Consider the following 23,614-nt stretch of genomic DNA (forward strand, 5'->3'; position numbering starts at 1 on the left):
AAATCTGATTAAAATCGTTATTTATTACTGTAATTCATTTGTTTGAACAGGCCAAAAATGGTAAAGAAATAAAAAGAAGAAGAAAATTTTGTAAATTTGTGATTTTCCCTGTGGTCATTAGATTATCCAAAGACAGTCTCAGGTATTTGGCATTGATTAATAATAAACCTACTATAACTTTCTATTGGTGTCATAGCTTTGTGTCAAAGTCAGTTTGAATAATAATAGGATATGATGAGCTTTGTTGAATACCATTACAGGGAAACATTGACTTTGCTATTTATTGCCTAGTAGTGCGCTTTCTAGTAATATGCCGTAGTTCAGTTATTCCTAAATTTAAATAATTCTGCTTCGCAACAGCTATACTTGTTAGGATGGGTCCCATTCTCAAGACCTGAGCGCTCCACTTGACCTTTTGGACAACCTTCTCCATTCATGTTTACGCCGCTGGTGTAAATGCAGACTGCTTTACCGCTTCCCGCCACACGGTGCCGCCATTTCAGCCGAGGAGGCGACCACAGACCGCCACGCCTGTAGGCGGACCAGCACAGTCGTAGCCAGTATCGTCAGACCAGACACTGGATACAGACAACAACAGTGACAGATCAAGACCGCATTTCTGTTTGCAATCAGCTATGGGTGTAGTCTGAGAAGTGGACACAGTAGCGCACCGCAATATACCTCGAAGTTTTTTCCTCATGAAGGAGCTCCGTCCTGGCTGAGTTTGGGAGATGGGAGTACTCAACATTGCAGACCAGGTACGATGAAAGAAAGCGCTCCGTGTTTGTGCTGTGGCGCAGTCTATTTGCTGGGAAAGACCTGCTCTTGTGCGCAGCATACTACGTCTACCTCACCGAACGACTTGTTTTCGTTCTTAGCTTATTGGTGGTGCATGTTTATTTAAATGAATATCTGCACGATAAAGAAAAAAATACTTTTGGTTAGCAAATGCTCGGAGTTGATAAGTTAATATGTGCGTTGTTAGCGCGGTAGTCTAGGCCCTGCGCTGGGTCGGAGCCAGCTCTGTAGCAGAATTAGCTAACAAGCCGTTTGGCTAGCTGACGTAAGTAGTGAGAAACGGGCCTGTAGGCCTCAGCCAAGGCTCTGTGTATCTACTGGAGAAAGCAAGAATCACATCCAGTTTCTTGCAGTAAATGCGTTAAATGCAACATTTAACATCATTAATCGTTTCTTTACATTTTCTGCTGGATAGTTTAGGGCTTTAATTAGGATTGGGCCTGCTCAGATAAATCACAGATGTGTGATGGTCCCATCCGAATCGTCGGTCCAGATCAACGTTAACGTAATATATGCAACGTTAACTAAACTGGTATTTTTATATTGCAGCCTCCTCTGGTCCAGGCCATCTTCAATCGTAATGCTGAAGAAGTTCAACTATTATTGCACAAAAAGGAGGATGTCAATGCACTGGTATGTTGGAAGTACAATCGGTTACAATGCAAAACGGATCCAGATCCTGAAGGACGTTAGCCTCAGATAAATATGAAAATCAAACGTCATTTTCCACTTGATTGATTGCATGTCTGTTCCGCAGGACCAAGAGCGCCGTACGCCACTTCATGCTGCTGCCTGTGTGGGTGATGTCCATGTAATGGACCTCCTCATCGAATCAGGTGCATAAGCTGCATGAATTCCTAATACCTGGTTATGTGTTAAGAATTTAGCCATCTCTATGTTAGTAAAGTTTTGTGCACACTGAGCATTTGTCACTATCTCAACAAACGTGTCCCTTATGGCCGATTCACTGTGCAGCTGCATTGCACTTCTCACTTGCAATGTCTTTGAAATCCCTTTAAAATAACTGATGTTTTTTGTCTTCCAGGTGCCAGTGTAAATGCTAAAGACCATGTATGGTTGACCCCTTTGCACAGGGCAGCTGCTTCCAGGAATGAAGTAAGCAGCAAACTCGTCTCTATCAAAGAGTCAAATTGTTTCTCAGTTAGATGACCTCATCTTCTAACTCGATTATGCATCCACACAGAGTGATTGTTGTACTCATTTAGGCTTCCTGCACCCAAATATTGCACTGATGGAAGGAAATGCAATAAGATATATGCTTTAAGCCCTGGTGATTGCTTCCTCTCCCCAGAGGGCAGTGGGTCTGCTGCTGAGGCGTGGAGCCGAGGCAAATGCACGAGACAAGTTCTGGCAGACACCACTGCATGTGGCTGCTGCCAACCGTGCCACACGCTGCGCAGAGGCCCTGTTAACCCAGCTGAGCAACCTGAACATGGCAGATCGCACTGGCCGAACTGCCCTGCACCATGCAGCTCAGAGTGGGTTCCAGGAGGTGAGACTTGAGTAGTTTTCTTCCCATTTGAAGATTTTTGACCCTGAGTGTGGCTCCTCTTCATTTAATTTTTTCACTTTCTCTTCACAGATGGTGAAGCTGCTCCTGAACAAAGGGGCCAACCTGAGTGCCATCGATAAGAAGGAGAGACAGCCTATCCATTGTGCTGCTTACTTGGGTTAGCAAATTTCACTTTCCTGCCAGTGCTGCACTGCCCAATTTTTTTACTATTAAATTGCAGTAAAAGCCACTGTCATTCACAACAGTGTTTACTTAGATGAAGAGCAATGAATTGTGCCTCATGTACTTAAATCTTTCCACCTGTGGTTGTAATTGCTTTGAATTTCTCAAAATAGGTAGAATTTTTGCTAAAGATAACACTGCAAGTCTCCCCCCCCTTTTTTTTTCTTGTTTTCTACAGGACATGTGGAGATTGTGAAGTTGCTGGTGTCCCGCAGTGCCGACAAGAGCTGCAAGGACAAGCAGGGCTACACACCTCTCCATGCTGCTGCTGCAAGTGGTCACATTGAAATTGTAAAGTACCTACTGAGGATGGGGGCAGAGGTGAGTAATTATACATTCATTTTAGACTAGCAATACAAATATACTTTATTGTCTGTTTTATTTGATGTCACAGCATTGCACCAAGAGTTGTTGGTCATGGGCATCTGAAATCTGATCTGAGGTCCTTTTATTTTAAAATTTCCTTGCTCGGTACAGTCTGATTTTGTGACATGTTTGTGTTTTACACTCAGATTGATGAGCCCAACGGCTTTGGAAACACTGCGCTCCATGTGGCTTGCTACATGGGGCAAGAGGCTGTAGCTACAGAGCTGGTGAACCATGGAGCTAATGTTAACCAGCCCAACAAGTGTGGCTACACTCCTCTGCACCTGGCTGCCGTCTCCACCAACGGTGCCCTCTGTCTGGAGTTGCTGGTCAACAATGGGGCAGATGTCAACCAGCAGGTATGATATAAATTGGTTTTGTACCTCTCACTAATGTTCTGTGATGTGGTGATTATTAAACATTTAAACAAGTGTGTGTTTATGTTGTAATTGTTCTCCAAAGTAATAAAATCCACATAGGTGGATATGGAGAAAGGATAAAGATTATACACATTCTATTCGTGCCTATAGAAACCCTTGGTTAAAATGTAAATGTGCAGGAGTGTAGAATTTATCTCACACACACATTAACTGCCAGAAATGACAATATTGTTGTGTGTGAAAAGGGAATACATGAGAGAGAAAATGGCAGAATGAATCTAAGGATTCACATGCTATTGATCATTCCTCTATTTATAGCTGATGACACCATAAAAATGATATTGTATGAAACAGAAAAAATAAAATTGGCCAGATATGAGAAGCAGTATACGCTTCCCGTTTAGTAAAACTGGAGTTAGTGCAAAGTGAAACTGTCACTTTAAATATATGTTAATTTCACTTAAGAGCCGAGAGTGAGGGCATTTGGGAGGTTAATACTTTTGATGCTGGCTAGAATCTCTTTTCGGGGGTTGCCTAAAACCTCTTTAGGGTGTGCCAAAAATTTCCACTATGCAGGAAAAGCCTTAATTGTTTCAATCAGTGACCTGGAGTTTTCTCATTATATTCCATTCAATATGACTAATATGAAATTATATGATTTTGTATTCTGTTTGTTACCTTCTGCAGAGCAAAGAAGGGAAGAGCCCCCTGCACATGGCAGCCATTCACGGACGCTTCACACGCTCTCAGATCCTCATCCAAAATGGTAACGATGACTGTGTTCTCTCACTGAGCTGCAGGAGTATGTTGGTGCAGCCTTTTCTCTATTCCTAATGGATCTTTGATTCACTCCTTCTTCCCTGCTTTCCATCAGGTGGGGAAATTGATTGTGTGGATAAGTATGGCAATACTCCTCTCCACGTTGCTGCTAAGTATGGCCATGAACTGCTGATCAGCACTCTGATGACCAACGGAGCAGACACGGCCAGGTATCAGAAAAGCTTTCAGTGGTATTTCTGATATAAAATATAATAGTGCCATGAGGTTGTAAACAAATAGAGCAAAGTGCACACTTACAGTCAGAGATGCCTTGATGTATATCCCTCATGCTGTAAAGCAGTTGGGTGTAAGTTGAGTTGCATCTTTCACATTGACGGTTTGATTGCTAACACTTTGTTTTTGTATTTTCAGACGTGGGATCCATGGAATGTTCCCCTTGCACTTAGCTGTGCTGTACGGGTTTTCAGACTGTTGTCGCAAGTTACTCTCCTCAGGTTTGTTTCATGAATATGTGCACTTTGATTTACTTAATCTTCTGTGTCAGTGTTTATGCACATTTGGACATCACTGTTACCTGCAGCTGTTTCTTCATCTCCCTACAGGTCAGCTGTATAGTATAGTTTCATCTATGAGTAAAGAGCATGTACTATCGGCTGGGTTTGACATAAACACCCCTGACAACTTTGGGAGGACCTGTCTACACGCGGCTGCCTCTGGAGGGTAAGATACGTAATCTGCTTTAACACAAGAATATTAAAATAAGCAAAATGTTGCACTATCACATGTCATCTGTTACTTCAGCCTAATTTATTCCCATGCTCATCTGGCTTTACAGAAATGTTGAATGTCTGAACTTGCTCTTAAGTAGCGGTACTGACTTGAATAAGAGGGACATTATGGGAAGGTGAGTTCCACTTCATTTTGTTTAAATCTATGATTTTCTTCTTTTTTTTTTTTTAACAGTGATTGAACGTAATCTCCTGGATTCCCAATACAAGTAAGAATTAAAAGTGACTCTTTCTCCTCTCCTTGCTTACTTTCTGTAGGACACCGTTGCACTATGCGGCTGCTAATGGGAGGTACCAGTGCACTGTGACCCTGGTGAGCGCTGGCGCTGAGGTCAACGAGCCTGACCAGACAGGCTGCACTCCCCTGCACTACTCTGCCGCCTCCCAAGCCTTCAGCAGGTTGGAGTCTTGTTTCTCTCTCCTTCTGTGTTCTCTCTGAAACAGCAGAATCAACACAAGGCACTAAATTCTGTCCAAGTTTGGCAAAAAAAAAGTCAGCTGTTGTTTCAGAACACTGATTCACTGATAGAATTTTGAAATTCATCAACAGTTGGTGAGCAAAAAAAAAAAAAAACCCAAAAAACTTTTTGACGTTATCTGTCTCTGCTTTTTGCATTTCCCATTTTCTCTCATTACTCATTTAGTTCAAACAGTTTGCATTTTGGTCTCATTGAAAATTTTGGTTGCTAGTTAGAATTGCATTCAGTTCCGGGTAGCAACTGACTTTCTTGGATAGCAGCACAACTAAACAGCATAACCAAGAATGGGCAGTATTGCAGTAATGTGCAGTGTATGTAACTCTAAACTCAGGAAGGTTTATTGAATTAGAGCATTTTTTGTTCTTTTCAGAGTCGATCGTCATTTTTCTGGGAACCATCAGAATGATGAGGATGAAGCGAAGGAGTCGTACTTGTGAGTTCCCTTTCTCTTGTTTTCTCGCTTTTATCTGTGACCATATTGAGTAAAGCTTGATTTATGCTCCTGTGATGAATTGACACAAAGCCTGTGCTGTTGCCTGCAAACAGGGCTCCAGACTGCCACCAAAATGGTTGCATTTTCGACCTTAATTTTGTGTGTGAGTCAAAACTTGAAGTGGTCAAATTCCTGCAAGTGAATGATTAATTTTAGGCTGTATTGATGTCGCTCTAACCAGCACATGCAGCCACTGTGTTGACCACAGTGGTAGAAAGTAGTACTTTAATAACTTCTGAGGACTTGTCAGTGGATCCCTGCCAACAAGCTGTTTGGCAGCTGTGTGTTAAAAAAAAGAGAGGTATATAGCTGATCATTTAAAAAAATAAAATAAATAAAAAATTAGGAAAGAGGAGGCAGAGAGGGAAATGTCCAACTCAGACACACCTGATGGTCAGAGTGCAGGTGCAGGCGGGACTGACTGAGGTGGTGAAGGAAACAAAGCAGGGCATTTAATTACAATGGCAAACGCAGTAGTAGGGCTACAAAATTAAATGAACATTATTCACAATAATGATTTTAGCTTCCCACCATTATATGAACACAATTGACTTCGGTAGTTACACTTCACGTTACAAATCATGCGATTTCATCTTGGACAAGTCTGGCTTTATAACGCCCTATTTTAGTCTTTTCAAAGTAATGTTTGGTCACACAGCTGTCTGAGCAAACTGCAGCCACCTAGCAGCATCTACCTCAGCCTGTACCGTGAGATATTTAGGAAACACTGGTAAATGTAGTAGCCTTTGATAAGCAGGTGTTCAGCAGGTGATGTGTTTCGCCTGTGACAAGGTGGGAGGTGCGACCAAATAAGAAAATTGGTCATAAAAGTTAGTCTGGAGCCCTGTACAAAGGTGGTCTACGCCGTTGTGAGCATTTCTACTTATGTAATGGCATATCTGCATTTCTCTGCAATTGCACTGCCAAGCTACTAGTTAATGGTGGACTTTCTGTGCCACTGTGTTAATCTTCTTGTACTCTGAAGAATGATGACCGAAGCGGAGCAGATTATGCTGAAGCTGAACCTAATGAATGTTGAACAACAGTTGCTTTTACTGAAATTACTGCAACGCAGCAAAGAGATGCTGTTGGAACAGATTGAGTCCATATAGATTGGTAGAGCTATGAAAACAAAAAACAGCGTAGTGCTACGTTGACAGAATGCTGGCTCTAGCATTTGCATTATGCCAAGCCAAATACAATTACAGCCTATTAAATTTAGTTTCACAGGAGCGTTATACATGAATCAATATACCATGTTTACACAGCATATTGATTTGTGCAAATACAGCAATATGCCATGTAAACATGGTATATTGATGCAAGTCTAAGTGCATGCGGCAGTACAGCTGCGAATGACTCCTAACATGCCAAACAGGGCATATTGTAATACAGCATATTAAGACCAAGTGGGCCTATGTTTTGTGGTTTGCATCGCCATGACATGTAGCAAAATTTTTAGGGAGGTTAACACAAAGCCACAGTGCAGATTCAACACAAATTTATAACTATAGCTTTAAAAGACCTAAAATTCAACAAAATTACAGAGTTTGATTTTGGTAAACAGCATGTGTGTGGAGGCTCTTGAATTCAACACTTTAGTTTAAATTTAAAAAAAAAAAAAAATTTTTTTTTTTATAACAGCTGCTTGGAGCATCTATTGGACAATGGTGCTGATCCGTCGATGGTCAACTCAAAGGGTTACAGTGCTGTTCACTATGCAGCTTACCATGGCAACAAACAGAACCTGGAGCTGGTGAGTTTTCTGTTTTATGTGAAATCACTCCACAATGTGACACATGCAATAGCCATTCATATCATATGCCACAAATATTACAGCTTACACTTCAAGTAAAGAAATAATTAGTGGGATTGTTTTACAGGTTTTGATATTTGTGCAACATGTTTTAGCTCTTTTGATTCTAAATTAAACTAAATCCACTGCTGTGCTTTACTTTTAGCTCCTGGAGATGTCTTTTAATGCACTAGGAGACATAGAGAGCAGTATTCCAGTCAGTCCACTACATCTTGCTGTAAGTGTTACACACAGGTTTTCCCTTAGGTTGGAGTCAGCCTCTCAATCTTGACTATATGCAAATTTGTGACTGCCTTCCTCCTCTCCTTCAGGCTGATAAAGGCCACTGGCAAGCACTGCGTGTGCTCACAGAAACTGCAGCCTATGTGGACATGCAGGATGCTGCAGGCCGTTCTGTACTCTACCTGGCTGCCCAGAAAGGCTACGCACGCTGTGTGGAGGTGCTTTTGGCTCAGGGGGCTTCCTGTCTCCTCAATGACAACCGTCTCATGTGGACTCCAATTCATGTTGCAGGTATATTGCTCTTGGCTGGAAGATTTAATGGCAGCATTGCAGATTTCCTCCCATTGGAAATTTTATGTAATAGAGTAAACGTTGTTTTTGTAATTGTCTTTTTTTTGTACCGTTTCATACCAGCTACCAATGGTCACTCGGACTGCCTGCGCATGATGATTGATTATGGGGAGGAAGGTGATCTCACCAATGTGGCAGACAAATTTGGCCAGTAAGTTGTTATCTTTTAAAAGAGCAGCTTCAATTTGTTCATTAAGCTTTGAAAATACTTTCAGTGCCTAAGGTAGTTTAAACAATGAGCATACAGTGAAAAATACATCCTTATTTTTACTTTTGCTTCCTCAGGACCCCTCTCATGCTAGCAGTTCTGGGAGGTCACACTGACTGTGTCCACTTCTTGCTGGAGAAGGGTGCCTTGCCAGATGCCAAGGACAAGAGGGGCAGCACAGCTTTGCACAGAGGGGTAGGTCAGAACACTGCATGTGGCTATCTTGTGTAGCAGAGCATCATCTGTGCTTCGAAGACTCTAGACAGTTGGTTGGCAAGGTTTCACAGCAGAATTTAAAATTTACAACAGACAACAGCCTAAATGTTTCATTTTTATGCTCACTTCCAAAATTTATATTCGTTATTTAGTTACTGGGAAATGGTGAATTTGTAAGAAAACCCTACCTGCTATATGCTGACTTGAACAGTGTTGCCATGTCTGCATGTCAGAAAAAGAATAAAATATTAAGGTTAAAAAAAAATGACAGTGAAAGGTGTAAAAGTGACCTGAGGATCAGAGCAACAGTTGCTAAAGCATGTTAGGTAGCCTGTTTTCTGGATTGACTCAAAGCTTAGTCATAGACTTCAATAAATTTTGATCAAAGAGTCCATATAATGTTTTTTGGCTTTTTCCTTTCTTTCAGTATGTCATAGATTTTTTTTCTGCTCCTTTCCTGCCTGACATGCTGTGTTTCAAGTCGTTTGCTGTGCTCTTCTCACAGAGCTCAATTATGTCACCATGTAACACATTTGCATAACATCTGCCTAGTGGCTAGTTTGGTACACCTTCAAATAAGAATGAACAGCTTCTTCACAATCCCAGATTATTTTCTCACTAGAGCGACTTCTATGGCAATGTACAGTATAAGAAAAATAATGTGATTTAAATAATAAAGCATGTAAACTAGGAGACTCCCAAGAATACAGTTAGAAGCTTGTGAATGTTCATATTATGTGCTCTTTAACATGTTCATTGAAAGAAAGTCTTGATTTCTCAGTAGACATGACAACTCACCAGGAAACATGCCCAGATCTATTTTTAATACTGGAGTAGAACACATAAGAGACAAATGTGAATGAAAATGATTTCTTTCCAGAAAATATCAGTGGAGTTAATCTAATTACCCCTTGCTGGTCTGTGCTCAGGCGGTGTTGGGCCATGATGACTGTGTGACAGCCCTCCTGGAGCACAAAGCTTCTGCATTATGTCGGGACATCCAGGGTAGGACACCGCTGCACTACGCTGCATCCAGAGGCCACACAGAGATCCTGGCTAGTCTGGTGCAGGCCGCCATGGCAACAGACCCACAAGATAAATTGCTGGACAACAAACAATACACCCCATTACACTGGGCTGCTTACAAAGGTTTGCTCAGTTTGATCGACTGGAAGTGGCTAATCCCCAAACCTTAATGTTGCAATTCATCACTTTAACATCTGTTGTCTATAATGCTGAGTGTGTTTGTTCTCAGGGCATGAAGACTGTTTGGAGGTTTTACTTGAATTTAAAACATTTATCCATGAAGAGGGAAACCCTTTCACCCCCCTGCACTGTGCTCTGTGAGTATTAACTTGGCATGTCCTCTTGTCTTGTGTCTCAGTGTGACAAAATGAATTACTTGTGTCAAAAAAAACCTACTCATTAGGTTTAGATGAAATCATTTCATTAACTCAGTCATCTGGTTTGTAGGATGAATGGCCACAGCGGTGCTGCAGAGAGACTGCTGGAGTCTGCTGGGGTCCAGATGATTAACACCAGAGATGCCAAAGGAAGGTGAGGCTGCAGAACAAAAGACTTGAGTAGATTATGTGGGAACAGAGAGAAGGCATGTGACCAAAAGATGGTGAAGTTTATTTCAGAAAATCAAGTTAAGAAATAGGATATAGTTTAGTAACTGGGATAATGGCAGACATTTTCAGAAACTCCCTCCAGGGACACGTTGATAGTATGGCGCTGGGACACATAAAAAGTCCCACAAATAGTTCAGAGCCACTTTTTTTTAAATAAAAGGCAGCTATAAATAGGAGGACACTAGCTGACTTCGCTCACCTTCCAAAACTGGACGCTCACAGTCTGAAGTGGATGCAAATTTCAGATTGTTCATTTCAGAAAAATACCAAAAATCTGTGACACAAAAACTCCCTATTGAATATCAGAAAGGAGCTGAAAGGTGTTTCCTGCTTATCCAACATGCAGTTCAGACAGATCAAAAACACTCGTCATGCAGTAATTAGTTGGACTGTCTCTGTCTTTTCCTGTAGAACTCCACTGCATGCTGCTGCATTTGCTGAGGATGTCGCGGGACTTCAGCTGGTGCTTCGCCACGGGGCAGAGATCAATGCAGTGGACAACAGTGGATGCTCTGCTCTGATGGTAGCTGCTGACAAGGGACACAGTGGCACTGTGGGTAAGTGTTACACCTGGTGTTCTGGTGGGATTCTTCAGAGCTAGCACTTTCTTCAGGACACAGCTTTATTTTACAGCACTTTGCAAGACAAATGCCAAAGTGCTTTACAAAGCACTCTCTATAGTTGTAGTGCATCTCTCCTGATATAATTATCAGATCAGGACATGTGTAGTCACATATAATACATGTGTTTCTGTCTTGGTGTTGTCCAGCCATCCTCCTTCACCGGGCCAAGGCCGACTTGACACTGCTGGATGAAAACAGGAACACTGCCCTGCACTTGGCCTGCAGCAAGGTACGTATCAGTTATTAAACAGATCCTAAAGTCAAAGTTTAACTGTTATGTGCTGAGTGCCAGCACAACGGCAGTTAGAAAGAATCTTAAGCAAGTACAGTTTCTGTAAGAAGTGTTTTTTATGTTAAACGATATAACATCAGTGTATAATGAGATTAAAAAAAAAAAAAAAAAGAAACACTTTCTTCAAATGCTAAAGAACTGACTGTCACAGAAGACTTTGCATTTTTAACTGTCTGTTTATTTGGTCTTCAGGCCCATGAGATGTGCGCCCTGCTGATTCTCGGCGAGATCCACAGTCCCACTCTCATAAATGCCACCAACAGTGCTCTGCAAATGTGAGAAAATAATAACATTTGGCAATAGACTGGAAACACTGCATTGGCCATGTTTGTCCCAGTGTCAGTTATCCCACTGATTTTAACAAAGTGTGAATGTTTTAAATCATCTCTGGTAATTTTCCAGTCTTTCACCTAATTTTGGACAAAATCAAGCATTTTTTCCAACTGTTGGCTTTGTTCACAGCAGACAATGTCACAGTAGGTAAAACACAAGTGAAAATAATCACATGAATAAAGGAAGAGCAAAGACACACTGTTGTGCTGTCATTCATTTTATTAGTATTCTCTGTGCTAGAAATGTGTGCTGGGAAAAAGTCTACTACACTACTTGTAGATTGATTTTGTTTTTAAAGGAAAAGTTAGGGTTTAATAACTATATAATATAGTCTAAGCTGAGAATTGCACATCAGTTAATTGTCTGCTAGCTGTCTTTCAGACTCTGCTTTGCTCTCCCCCAGGCCCCTCCATCTTGCAGCACGTAATGGACTGGCTACGGTGGTGCAGGCACTGCTGAGTAGAGGAGCCACAGTGCTGGCTGTGGATGAGGAAGGTGAGGCACTCTTAAATTCAGCACATTCTGTTAATCCAATCTGCTTACAGATAAGGTGTGAAATTGCAGTGACAGAATGTATAGAATTTTTAACTCCTTTCACTTTTCACTGTAACAACTAATCTATACTTACCTACTTATGTATTTTCTGAGCACACCACATTTTCAGTATAAGTTGAAAATGAACTTGTGCAGTAAAGTTAAAAACACATATTTCAAGAAGTCATGTGATTGTAGACTTTGAGGAATTGGCTTCCAAATGATGCCATGTCACAAAATATCCCAATTCTATTGTTGTTTGTGAGTTACATTTTCTGCTGCAGGAGCTGTAAGTGCAGCACCTCTTGACTCAGTATCTGAATGCTTTATACATGTCAAAATCCTAGTATGATTAATGAAACCCATGATAGTTTTTTGCCCACTTAGGTACAGATAACAAGCTGCAAATGCAATTGACTTTTTGCCTTTAAGAGCTGATGTGGTACACATTCAGCCCAACAGTGGCTTATTTCATTAAGCAGATAGGGAACATTATCACTCAAATAGAGTCACGTTTGTCACAATCTAAGTTCTCTCCTTGTAGCTGGTTTTTAGTGTCACGCTATGTCCACACTGATCTGCTTTCATTTTAAAATGCGAAACCTCTGCTACATTTATGAAAGTGTCCACGCTACTCCAGCATTTAAACACCCCTATAAGGAAGAGTTTAGACAGGCCTGGACTGCTAATGGTTAATTTAACATGGATAATAAATTTCAGGCATTGTTGACTTTGTTGTATAAGCTAGCATCTGTTGTGCAGTTACATTCTGCTGCTGCTGCCTACGTTTTTCTACAACAAGGCAACCAACTCTGTGCTTTCTGTTTTGTGTTTTCAGGTGTGTTAGTACACAGATTATTTCTGAAATGGCACCACAGTGCTCATATTCATTTAAAAACACCATCTTAAAAAGAAAACGTAGGGGTGTAGATGCAGCCTCAATTACCGTCTGAGAAAAATATCTAGCTCTAGCTCCAGAAAACACAAGAGTCCTTCCTAACTGTGATCTTCTAGTTTTAATTCCTCTTTATGTGAATAAAAAATGTTAGATTTCATTTTTTCATTTAGTTGTAGCTTCCACAATCTCTGCAGCTGCAATAAAAGACTTCTCAGTCAAGGATGATAAAAGTTCTTATTCTTCTTAAATGCTCCAATATTTTACTAGCTAGTCACTTTGGGAAGCTTGTTGCTTATTGGGCAGTGTACTAGGAGTTTTTAGTCATGAGTCATGCAAGCTGGGAGGGAGAACAGTGACCAAAACAACTAGAGATAGAACTCTGTAGAGTTGAGGGACACTGTGAAGTTGGGGGTTAACTTTCTGCAAGTTTGTCACTGTGAGTGATACCTTTGACATTACACACTGTTATATGATCTGTTGTTCATATCAAAACTCTTGATGAGAGCAGCTTTACAATCTAATTCTCCTGTGATGCACTAATGTGAACATGTTGATGTTGGTCAGGCCACACCCCTGCTCTGGCCTGTGCTCCCAACAAGGACGTGGCTGACTGCCTGGCTCTGATCCTCTCTACCATGAAGCCTTTCCCCCAGCGGGACCCTTCCTCCTGCTCCTGCTCCTCTCCCACAGTCTCACCCTCACCGGGTCTCAACTTGCTGAAGCACTGCGGCATCACCGCCGCCTGTGCCCCCCTGCCCAGCAACGGCCTCCACAACGGCTATGTCAAAGACCGTCACGGTGCACCGGTCGGCCTGGACGGGTGTCTGTCTGAGTGAGGTCGCGTGCCCCACGCAGTCAGCTGCTATCACCATCATCACCACCAGGGGGCGACTCCCTTTAACATGGCCCAGAGGACCAGGAGAGCACCCACCCACATGTCTGTTTCTGTGTATGTATGTGTCTGTGCGTCTGTGTGTGCGTGAGTGTTTGGTCTTCTCTTGAGGTGCAGTCAAACCTAATATGCAATTAGATCCCATTCCTCCATCTCCTAGTAGTGCTTAATACGTAGAGGCAGATTGCTCTACAAGGTCACTCCGATGAAGTGTGGCATTCAAAACAAACTCTAGCAATCTGGCCATCTCTAAATCATTTAACCCTTTAAAACCATGTCAGCATAATTATATAACCAACATCTAAGAGCATGGAAATGTCTTTATCCTCAACTGTCTTTCTCTTCATATCATTCAGTATAAAAGTCATATCATGTTTAATCATTTGCGGTGACCTTGTAGAGGAACATACAGCCTTCCCAAAAGAATGATCAAAGAGTTTCTTTGTTTGTTTTTTGATAATTTTGATCTTTTTTTTTTTCTTTTGTTTGTTTGTTTTTAATTGTCCGTTAGCTTAGAATTTTTATGAAGGAACCACACAAGGGAAAATCTAAATTTTGCTTAAGAGTGCAATGCTTGTGTACTACAGTACAATCTGAAATTTGGAAAAGGGTCACAAAGATGTTAATTCCATAGTGTACTTTAAATGTACGGCCTAGAGTTGTTTGGCATTTTAAGATAATTTGGTAATGCTGCTGAATACATTAGCATGTCTCCTTCCAAAGGAGAGCCATGTTCGGGTCAGCATCGTATCATCGATTTGTTCTTAATGCTGACTTCATTTTTTAAAGATGCTAAATAAGTGTTTGTTAAGCTAGAATGTTTCTAAGCATATAAGTTATGACCAAAGTTGATCAACACTACTATGGCTATAAATTATTTATTTGAGATGAACTGTACTGTATAGAGAAAGACAATAGATCTTGATATACCTCGTCAACTCGTTTAGCAGCTGCTTCATCTTCACCCAGGGTCCGTAGGCCTAATGTTCTCTTTTTGTAGGACTAGAGAACTACTGTAGGATAGTGACTGACTGAGGCCTTGTTTATTTCTAGATGAAGGCTTTACTAGTAATATCTGCCAACAACACCTCATCAAAGCATCATATATCTGAGCACATAAATGAACAAGCCATTTCAATTTATTTCCCATCTCTTTAACAGTGTTTTTTGGAAAAGATTTCAGAATTTGAATGGCCTGATTATCGAAAGAGAGCAATCAGTTCTGGTTTTTAAGCACTAACAATGTTTTTTGTTCTTTGTGTTTCTGAAGTTGAACCGGCCATCAGCATAGTGGTTTTAACAAGCTCTCACTAAAGGAGTATTTCATGGAGCTGGTGAACTAGTCTTAAGCCTCTAATAGCTTATATCTCAACTTCTCGGTGGTGAACTCTGATCAGTTTGAACAGATAAAGAGTATTGTCTGCTATTTTTATTGGGCAGTTTTCAAGCAATATTTTCTTTTGGCCTTTTTTTTGTTTAGCGTTATTGAATAGACAATCACTGTCACAAGGGCTTTTGTTTCCCTGGAATGTGTTTGAGTTTTCTTTATTTTTTCTTATTTCATGACAAATTACCTAAAGACTAAACGAATGGCTCTGTGTGTGCCGGGCATTTTACTGTCAGTGTCAACACAAATGCACTGGATTGCCTTTATGGCATCTCATGAAATGCCTTTTGACCCATGCCTTCCGTAACACATCATTTCAGTTGGATTGCTTAATGGCAGAGTATGACGAGCCCAGAGACTGATTATGTTTCCACCCATTTGATAGCAACAATATTGAACCACAGTTGCACCACAGTATCTAGTGGGGAAGAAAAAAAAAATGCCTGGCGTATCTTTATGACCTGGCATCATCAATGACCAGGGACTTGATATCCCTAATAGAATCGAATAGGGCTAAGAGGAAAAGGAGAGGGATCTTTGCTTAGGCCAATACCTATTGTTTAGATTTCAGGAATAGCAGAAATCCAAATATGTGCTTTTTGGTGTTCATTTTGTTGTCTCCTCATCCCGTTTTCTGGTACTAAGCATACTAAAGATGATTGTATCGGACCACTAGAGCTGTTTGTGACTTTTAGATGTTATATCTATGCTATTTTGTTGTTTTTTTAGACCATCTGCTGGTGGTTAAAATTACACTGAGTCAGATTGTTTTCATTGGCGCGATAACTTCATATCCACTGGTAATGAAGTGGCACAATTGCACACATTAGTTGACTGGATGAGAGATGAGGACCTAGACTAGGCTGTGTCGTTAAATACCCCTGACAGAAAGGCTTTTGCATTATTGTATTTAACTTGAAATTTCTGAAATTTAAGAAAATCCATTTCAGAGCAGTGACTTCTATGAGTTAGCGGTGTGGATTCGTAGTCGACATTTCATTTGACCTCCATAACTGACTGAAATGGAACTAATTAGTGAACCCCAGCCTTTGTTCTCTTGATCATTTTATAATTTTCATGGGAACTGATATATTATTAATACTGGGGATAGGTACATACTTTTTTTTTGTATTCTCAGGATCTGTGCTGAAGCAGCAGGCAGAATTTATTAATCCAATCAGATCTCCACAGAATGATTATGTCTACAGTTTTTGATGGGATGTTCCATAATTTAATTCCTTTTTAACCCTAATCCCACAGCACTTAATTAGATAGTCAAGCACGCACTTTAGTACATTCAGGTTCTAAGTGTGCAAAATAGAGCAGATGTAATGTATGTACTTATGTTTACATGCATGTGTGTTGCTGCTGAATACAGGAAGGTAGGGTTGCAAAGACAAGCAAAGGCTGCAACAAAATTGTACTCTAACAATGCATTATTTAAGAAAAAAAAAAAAAAAAAGGAAAAAAAAGTGTCTCTAAGCACTTCGGGACAGTGTCCACTGCCCACTGACTTGTTTGTGTTATCTATTCTGGGCAGGCGGCCCGGCAAAGTGACAAGGTTACATTACCCAGCCTACTGTTAACAATACAGACTGTGGCCTAAGTCACTAAAAGTCAGTCCAGTGATTCAACAGACACCTCAGGCAGGCTCCTCATAATACTCTACATACTCTTTCTGCCATCTGTAGGTGCTGTCAGGCCAGCCTGTTCAGGCAGGGATTTTTTTCTCTCGTGATGTCCTTATCTGACCAGTAAACGGAGCCATTGCCCCTTGCAACTATACAAGTTGCAACTGAATCCTTTTGTTGTATCACAGTATTCTTATACATGCTTTTTTATTTGTGTGTACCAGTGATAAGTGAGTGATTGTGCATGGAGCAAGATCACAATTTTGATATAGCAACGATTAAACAAATGGAGCATATACAATATATCTGGAGTCAGAAACGGAAAGCAATGAAAGGTCCAATTGTAGCAATAGCGCGTGTGTGTAATAGTGTGCAGCACAAATATTGCACTGCCATCCATTTAGGCCAATTCAGTAAATCATAGCATAAATGCCAATGGAAGATTTAAAAGCGGGTTAGATGTCATAATCTTTGGTCACAATTGAGGCCTGTTTGCCAAAATGTGTTGAGAGGGGAAACCCTCTTAGTAAAGCAGCAATGGATTTATGCATATGTTCAAGCAGTTTACAGTCTGACCATCAAATCTGAGCCATGAATTTTCTGACTGAAATGAATGTAGGGTCAGTTTAGAGCAGGACAATTTGCTTTCTCCCGACTTTAAACTGTTGCTCTTCATTTGTCTTGCATAGATATGATTATACAGGTAGCATGTAGTTAAATGATTCTCTACATATTATACAGTACGCGTAGTAGTCTTCCTGCATCGAAGGTCTGGATATGTTTTCTTCTCTCTTTTTTTTTTGGCATTATCGTTGGCGTATAGGCCTGCTGTTGCGAAATATCACTTTTCTTTCTCTATACATATATATTTGTGTGGAGTGTAGCCTACAAGGTAAACAGAGGACAAGAGTTCAGATGAATTTAACATTCATGTTCATCCATTCCATTGAGATTGCCTTACAGTACAGTAAAACAAGAGGGACAAAAAGGTCTACAGTAGATATGATCACACATACTCGTAAATAGCCTATATTTGACAAAAATGCACCTAAGCTACACCCATTTAGTGCCATAGAAACCTTGATTTGCCTTTAGACATGAATCATATTTACTTGGTCAGTAACATATTCAGACGTAGGCAGGATTATTACAGTTTTGTGTTTGGAGCTGCATGTCTTTTCGCCAATTATATTAGTCAAAGAAAAGCTATATACATATTTGCATGGGATATTAGTACTTAAATGCAAGTATTCTGTTAAAATTTGGTGTTGGTAGAAGTCTATTTTATAATTGGACATTTTTAAAGAGTATAGTTAGTCCCTTTGGTATTGGCAAAGCAATCCCTAGGTTGTGTGTGTAACGAGATGGTTTATAATGTGTGTTACCATTTAAAAAAAACTAACAGTTTTTGATGTCCAAAAAAGCATGGTATATACAGTATAGAATTGATTTGCCTCAATGGATGTCTTGGTTCTTACTTGAAGTAAATGGCAAATTTCAATTCAACTCTCTGATCCACTGTTGAGCCTTTTGCCTTAAATGCTGAAAAAGAAAATGATACCTGGCACTACCTGATGAGTTGCATCACCCGTAGAGTTATGCTACTTGGTTGGATTGCTTACAAAAATTGGCTTATTTTGGTCTTACAGACACCTTTGGGTGTCAAGAAGCACACAAATAAATTGAGGTAGCACATCGCTCAAGGTTGCCATGGTGCAGAGATTGTTCTGAGAGGTTGGGATATCGCCATATTTTCCACTGTGAATGAATGAATTCAGAATTCACTCGTAAACAATCAACTTTGGCTTCTCTGTCATCCAGAGCCAAATGACACTGGGGATACAAGTGGTGTACCTCAAAAAAAAGAAAAACAAAAAAAAAGGATTCAGACGGAAAAGAAATTCTTATGAAAAATGCTTGTACAGCTATGCTAGCAAAGAGTTCAAATCTTGTGATCCACCTTGTTGGGGGTAGTGTAATTCTGCTTAAACCAGCCTAAATCAGATGTATCTACGCGGAAGTGTTTGATTAGTGTTGGCAGATGTCTCATGTTTCCTACCTTACGAAGGGGCAGCCAACTGCACCTTGTACTTTTTATTGGACCTGCAGTTTTACCTCATCAGTGATCTTTAGTGTGACGATGCTGACACTGATCCTCTGTGATCTCTTCTTGTGTTTCCTGATGCCAGTCGTGTAGATTTCTCTCTTGTAGTGTGTGTGAGTGACTTTTCAACATATGCATGTCAAACCTAAACATGCACAAGCCCATTTTTTTTTAGAAGAGAAAACCATAGTTATCCTGTTTGAACATGTTTCTCCTCATTACAATCAACAGACGAATCTGTTATCTGGTGCAAGTCATATGGAGTGAAGGGTACAGTCTAATTTTAAGGTGGGAAATGAAGGTAGCTAAAAACTTTACCTCTGTAAGTCAAAACAATAAATTTTACTGTATGACTAATGCTAGTTTGACCACCTTCCCTGCCTGAACACTTGGTTATTAATTTCCCCCCCACCAGTAAGACCTGTGTAATATCGAGCACAGTGGTGGCATGGTGCCTTTTATTTGTTACTACCGAAAGGTACGGTCTTCCATTTGTATTTCCCAGAAGCCTTATAATGGGAAAAAGAAATTACACAGAACATACATGACCACAGTAGATAGGCTCATGCTCCCTCTGAGCATTATTATTTCAATCCTGTGTGATCGGAGTTAAAACAAAAAAAAAAAAGAAAAAAAAGAAGCCTAAATAACTCCTCCTGTATTAGTCTGGATTGCACTATGTGTTTCCAGTGACTGAGTGCTCCCCCTGGGTGGCAGAATAAATTGCACATAACTGATGCGATTTAGGGCACATCAAACATAGAATGGATGGGGATCAATAGTATGAAAGCACAAATCCAAAGAAGGCACCTCGGGGGCTCATTTAGCTCCCCCAACAATAAGAAGCGAAGGAGCCTATAGACCAAATTTAGGCAAAGATGAGAGGAAAAACATTCAACTCCTGAGTGCAGACACCATGAAGTTTGATTGTCAGTAACACATGAACTGTAGAAAGACCATTGTCTGGAATTTCAGAGCTTCTTCTGATTGTTCTTCTCAGCTCTTGGGTATTCATCGACTATTAGTAACTTCGCAGTGCAAACCAAGTTGTGAAATGATGCGGTACCTGCATTCAACATCAAATTTAGGTAAACTGTTTGTTGTGACTGTGTTGCAAATTGATTGTGGAGATTGTTTTGTGTTATTTAGGGTAGACTGACTACAAGTAGGGTTGCAGTAGTAGCTGTGTGCAGTGTTAATAACAGTGTGATCATATTATAGAAGTGACGTAACATTTGTTGTCTTACTACGACATTAAGGCATGAATCATCTTCTCTCAAGCTGACCTCGTTTGAAATAGACAAAAGATACAAGTGCAATAACCTTTTGTTTATCATTGCTTCCTCAGTTAAAAAAAAAAAAAAAAGTTTTTATTTAATATGCCCTTTTTGTTAACACCAAAAGTCACTCATCTGTAGCAAATGAAGGATTTCAAGTGGTCCTCTTGTTTGTGTTCAGAGGTGGCGTTTGATAGTGGAGTGTGTGATATTCCATTCTTAAAACTGTGATCAATATCCAACTTTAGAAGCTGCCTGCTCAGACAAAGGACCGTGCACAAGTTGACTGATAGATTTGAGTAGGTGCTTTTTTTTTTTTTTTTTCTCTTTATCTGGATGGACTTTGATGGTATTGTAGTTTGGACTTCTGGTTTATAGCCGGTAGACATGTTCATTTGCATGTGTAGATGTGTATATGCATCCTCTCTTCCTCCTTGAATGAAATGTTTTCTCAAAAATATTTAGACCTGCTGTCAGTGATGTATGCGGATAAAAGGAAATATGAAATGCCTTATATTTGTTTTCAATGTTAAGCATTAAGGGTTCTTACGTGTCCCTCCCTTTTCAGCGTGTAGCCTAAAGCTTGTACAGTTAAGAAACTCTTGAGATTTATATCTACTGTATAGCCTATGTGTTTTCAGAATTTGTTACTTGGAGGTCCTGTGATTGTGGTTTTAGAGAAACATTCCCCTTGAAAGTGCCGTTTGTTTTCACCAGCAGAAGATGTGTCTTGGGGGGGAAATGTATTTATACGAAGGAAAACAAATGTTCGAAACACTTTCCAGTGTTTACTTTTGAACCTGTTGAGCTGAATGACACAAAGTATTTGTGCAGGTGAAATAAGGCAGCAATCTTCTGATGGAGCACCTTATAGACTTGCTCCTTCTGTGAGCCCACAATGGAAGTAGTCTCTTACCAAGCTTGATTACTCTAAAGCAGAGCCATATCAGAGAATTTGCCCATTAGGAGCCCCCTTTGAATGTGCTATTAGGAATAGCCTACTGTAGGAAAGGATGTATACTGCATGTTCTGTGACATTTTGGTAGTGGTAGTCCCTTTACATGTTTTTATTTTTTAGTCCGCTTCACTGTAGATGTTGCCACCTCATTGCAACTCACAAGCTATTAACAATCCTCTCACAACTGGACTTAAAGCAGGCATTGATCTGCTGCTAAGGCAGCCTTAATTCACTGCAAATTAAAAAAAAAACAAAAAACAAAAAAAAGAGAGAGAGATGATAGGTAATGGGTTGCCTGTTTTGTTTTTGAGTGGCTTATCTGAGGAAATACAAAGGAGCCCTTTTGAGTGGAAGGACTCTGAATCAGGGCATGTGATGAGTTACAATCAAATAGTTTCACAGTGCACCTTCACAAAAAATATAAAAAGAAAAAAAAAGAAAAAAAAAAGTTGGCTCGTCCACCCAACATTCCAAAGTTGATTTAATTTTCCACAGTCCTGTCCCTCTGATTGAGGAAATCTTTTTGCTTTGCTGGTGAATGAAGTGGGCATGTGTGTAAATGACAGGGTTCCCTATTTAGCCTAACGCTGATTACCTCATTTACAAATCTGCAAATATACTATTCTACTGTGTGTAAAGGAGTCAGTGCCATCACCAGCAGCGTGGTCTCGAGACCTGTGATGACAACAGGACCAATGAAGTTACTCTGTTGAAATTAGCCAATTTTAAAATAAGACCAGTCTGGAAATATAGGGTTAAGACACGATTTAAATTTCTTTGTAAGGCCTAACAAGCCGCCTCTAAGATTTCTTCAGTTAGTAAATCACTACAGCTGCTACCCCAGTCAGCATCAGGAGCCATCAGTAAGGCTGCAGATACAGTTTTTGGAGATTTCAAACTAATGCTCCACATCGTTTTACAAGCTAAAGGTGTAAAATCTAACACTCGTTACAAACCGCTCCTCAGACTATGACTGGAATAGCAACTGTTGTCACTAGCATGGTTCAAGAAGCCTGGTGTATCTCACGATTATTTAAGTGAACGATCATGTTAGCACCACTTGCTGTTTTTTCAGTAGCATTTCTCCTACCTCCTTGTTTTGCAGCCTTGACTATTGTTTGTCTCTCCACCTGTTCTGACTTTAAAAAAAAAAAAGGAAAAAAAAAAAGTCTATTCACAGTACGGGAATACAGATTTATCATAAGCAATGGTAGTTATACATAATGTGTGCTTGGTTGTGCTGTATGTGTATATGTCTATTTGACGTTGGAAAAAAATATTTATGAGAAGCATTTATACGACAAAATACCACTGGAATGTGAAGCCAGATAATGTTATGATGCAGATTATGATGATAGTCTATCCCCTTTAACATTCAGTGGCGAATGGTCAGAGGAATCATCTTTTAGAAAATTGAATAACCGTGCATTGGCTTTTTTTTTTTTTTTTTTTTTAAAACACCATATATTTCTTTGGTTTCCTCTTATGCATATACTTCCCTGTCTAGCCCTATAGTATACAATATTTCAACGTTTACAGCTTCAGTCTGGGTCAGCCATTGATTGCCCTGCAGTTGATATCACAGCTTGTCACATGGAGGATAGTTAGGTGGATTTGTAATTCTGTACGAGGGTGAGTTAGAGCCCCTCGAGCCGTATGCCTTTTGAATCCATCTGTCCACTCTGAACCAAATTCTGCTACATAGGCGTCTGTCTCCACACTGCCCCGACATTTTACATTCAGTTTGATTACAAGGGGTACAGGACAAGGTGAAAGGTTTGAGGTTTTCTGACCAGGGCCCCCCAAACTACCCGCCCACACCCCTCACCCACCCATGCCTACTCCTAGACAGGACCAGCCCTAGTCCCCGTCACCCACCCACTGTCTCACCTAAACCTCAAGCCATTCATTTTTCAGTTTTTTTTTTTTTCGACAATGCAATCCTGAAAGCACTTTGCCTTGTTATTCCTTTGTGTGAACATGTGAATGATAATTTGTTACAGAAATGTTAAATATGTAAAAGATCATTCACTGTTTTGGAAAAACCTGCATCTGTCTTTCTGACGTTAAAAGAAAAAAAAAAAAAAAACAATTTAGTGACATTAAACCTGAATCTATTTTATAAAATGTTTGCTGCAGCCAATTGGTCTTGTCATTCAGTATTGTGGCTTAGGGTTGTTTGTGTTCAATAAAGTGCTATTGCTAAATATTTCTAGTCTGGTGTTTATTTTTGACATTGCTGGTCTGATATGCACATGTTTATTTATCTACTGCTATGTTGAATTCACTGGAAAACCTAAATAGGTCAGAGCGAAATAAAGTTTATTACATTAGGTTTAAAAAAATGAATAGGTTTAAAGCTTCTCACTGAGTTTACATTTGAATGCAATAAAACAGG

The 23,614-nt window shown here is 40.1% G+C and overlaps 1 protein-coding gene across 2 annotated transcripts; it reads left to right on the plus strand.

Moving 5' to 3' along the window:
- Positions 1–565: 565 nt before the first annotated feature.
- ankrd52a (ankyrin repeat domain 52a) lies at positions 566–23,425 on the plus strand. Of its 2 annotated transcripts, XM_008293581.1 has the most exons (28): positions 566–758; positions 1,348–1,431; positions 1,556–1,634; positions 1,844–1,914; positions 2,111–2,311; positions 2,402–2,489; positions 2,733–2,875; positions 3,067–3,279; positions 3,988–4,066; positions 4,175–4,289; positions 4,492–4,574; positions 4,683–4,800; positions 4,916–4,984; positions 5,127–5,267; positions 5,718–5,780; positions 7,485–7,596; positions 7,802–7,873; positions 7,968–8,169; positions 8,293–8,380; positions 8,515–8,632; positions 9,583–9,802; positions 9,909–9,996; positions 10,127–10,210; positions 10,699–10,844; positions 11,057–11,139; positions 11,395–11,477; positions 11,939–12,030; positions 13,532–23,425. In XM_008293581.1, exons 1-28 carry the CDS (start codon positions 732–734, stop codon positions 13,801–13,803), a joined length of 3,234 nt encoding a protein of 1,077 aa, XP_008291803.1. In that variant the 5' UTR covers positions 566–731; the 3' UTR covers positions 13,804–23,425. The 2 variants fall into 2 exon arrangements, with proteins under 2 accessions (XP_008291803.1, XP_008291813.1); XM_008293591.1 differs by lacking the exon at positions 7,802–7,873.
- The last annotated feature ends 189 nt before the right edge of the window (positions 23,426–23,614 follow it).

Source organism: Stegastes partitus, unplaced genomic scaffold, assembly GCF_000690725.1.
Source record: "Stegastes partitus isolate 25-593 unplaced genomic scaffold, Stegastes_partitus-1.0.2 Scaffold20, whole genome shotgun sequence".
NCBI classification, from domain to species: domain Eukaryota; kingdom Metazoa; phylum Chordata; class Actinopteri; family Pomacentridae; genus Stegastes; species Stegastes partitus.

Excerpts from the sequence above, each read along its gene's own strand:
- ankrd52a (XM_008293581.1), top strand. The coding sequence starts at position 732 with ATGGGAGTACTCAACATTGCAGACCAG. Across the intron at positions 4,801-4,915 it reads CACGCGGCTGCCTCTGGAGG|AAATGTTGAATGTCTGAACT; the intron begins GTAAGATACGTA and ends CTGGCTTTACAG. Across the intron at positions 4,985-5,126 it reads AAGAGGGACATTATGGGAAG|GACACCGTTGCACTATGCGG; the intron begins GTGAGTTCCACT and ends TACTTTCTGTAG.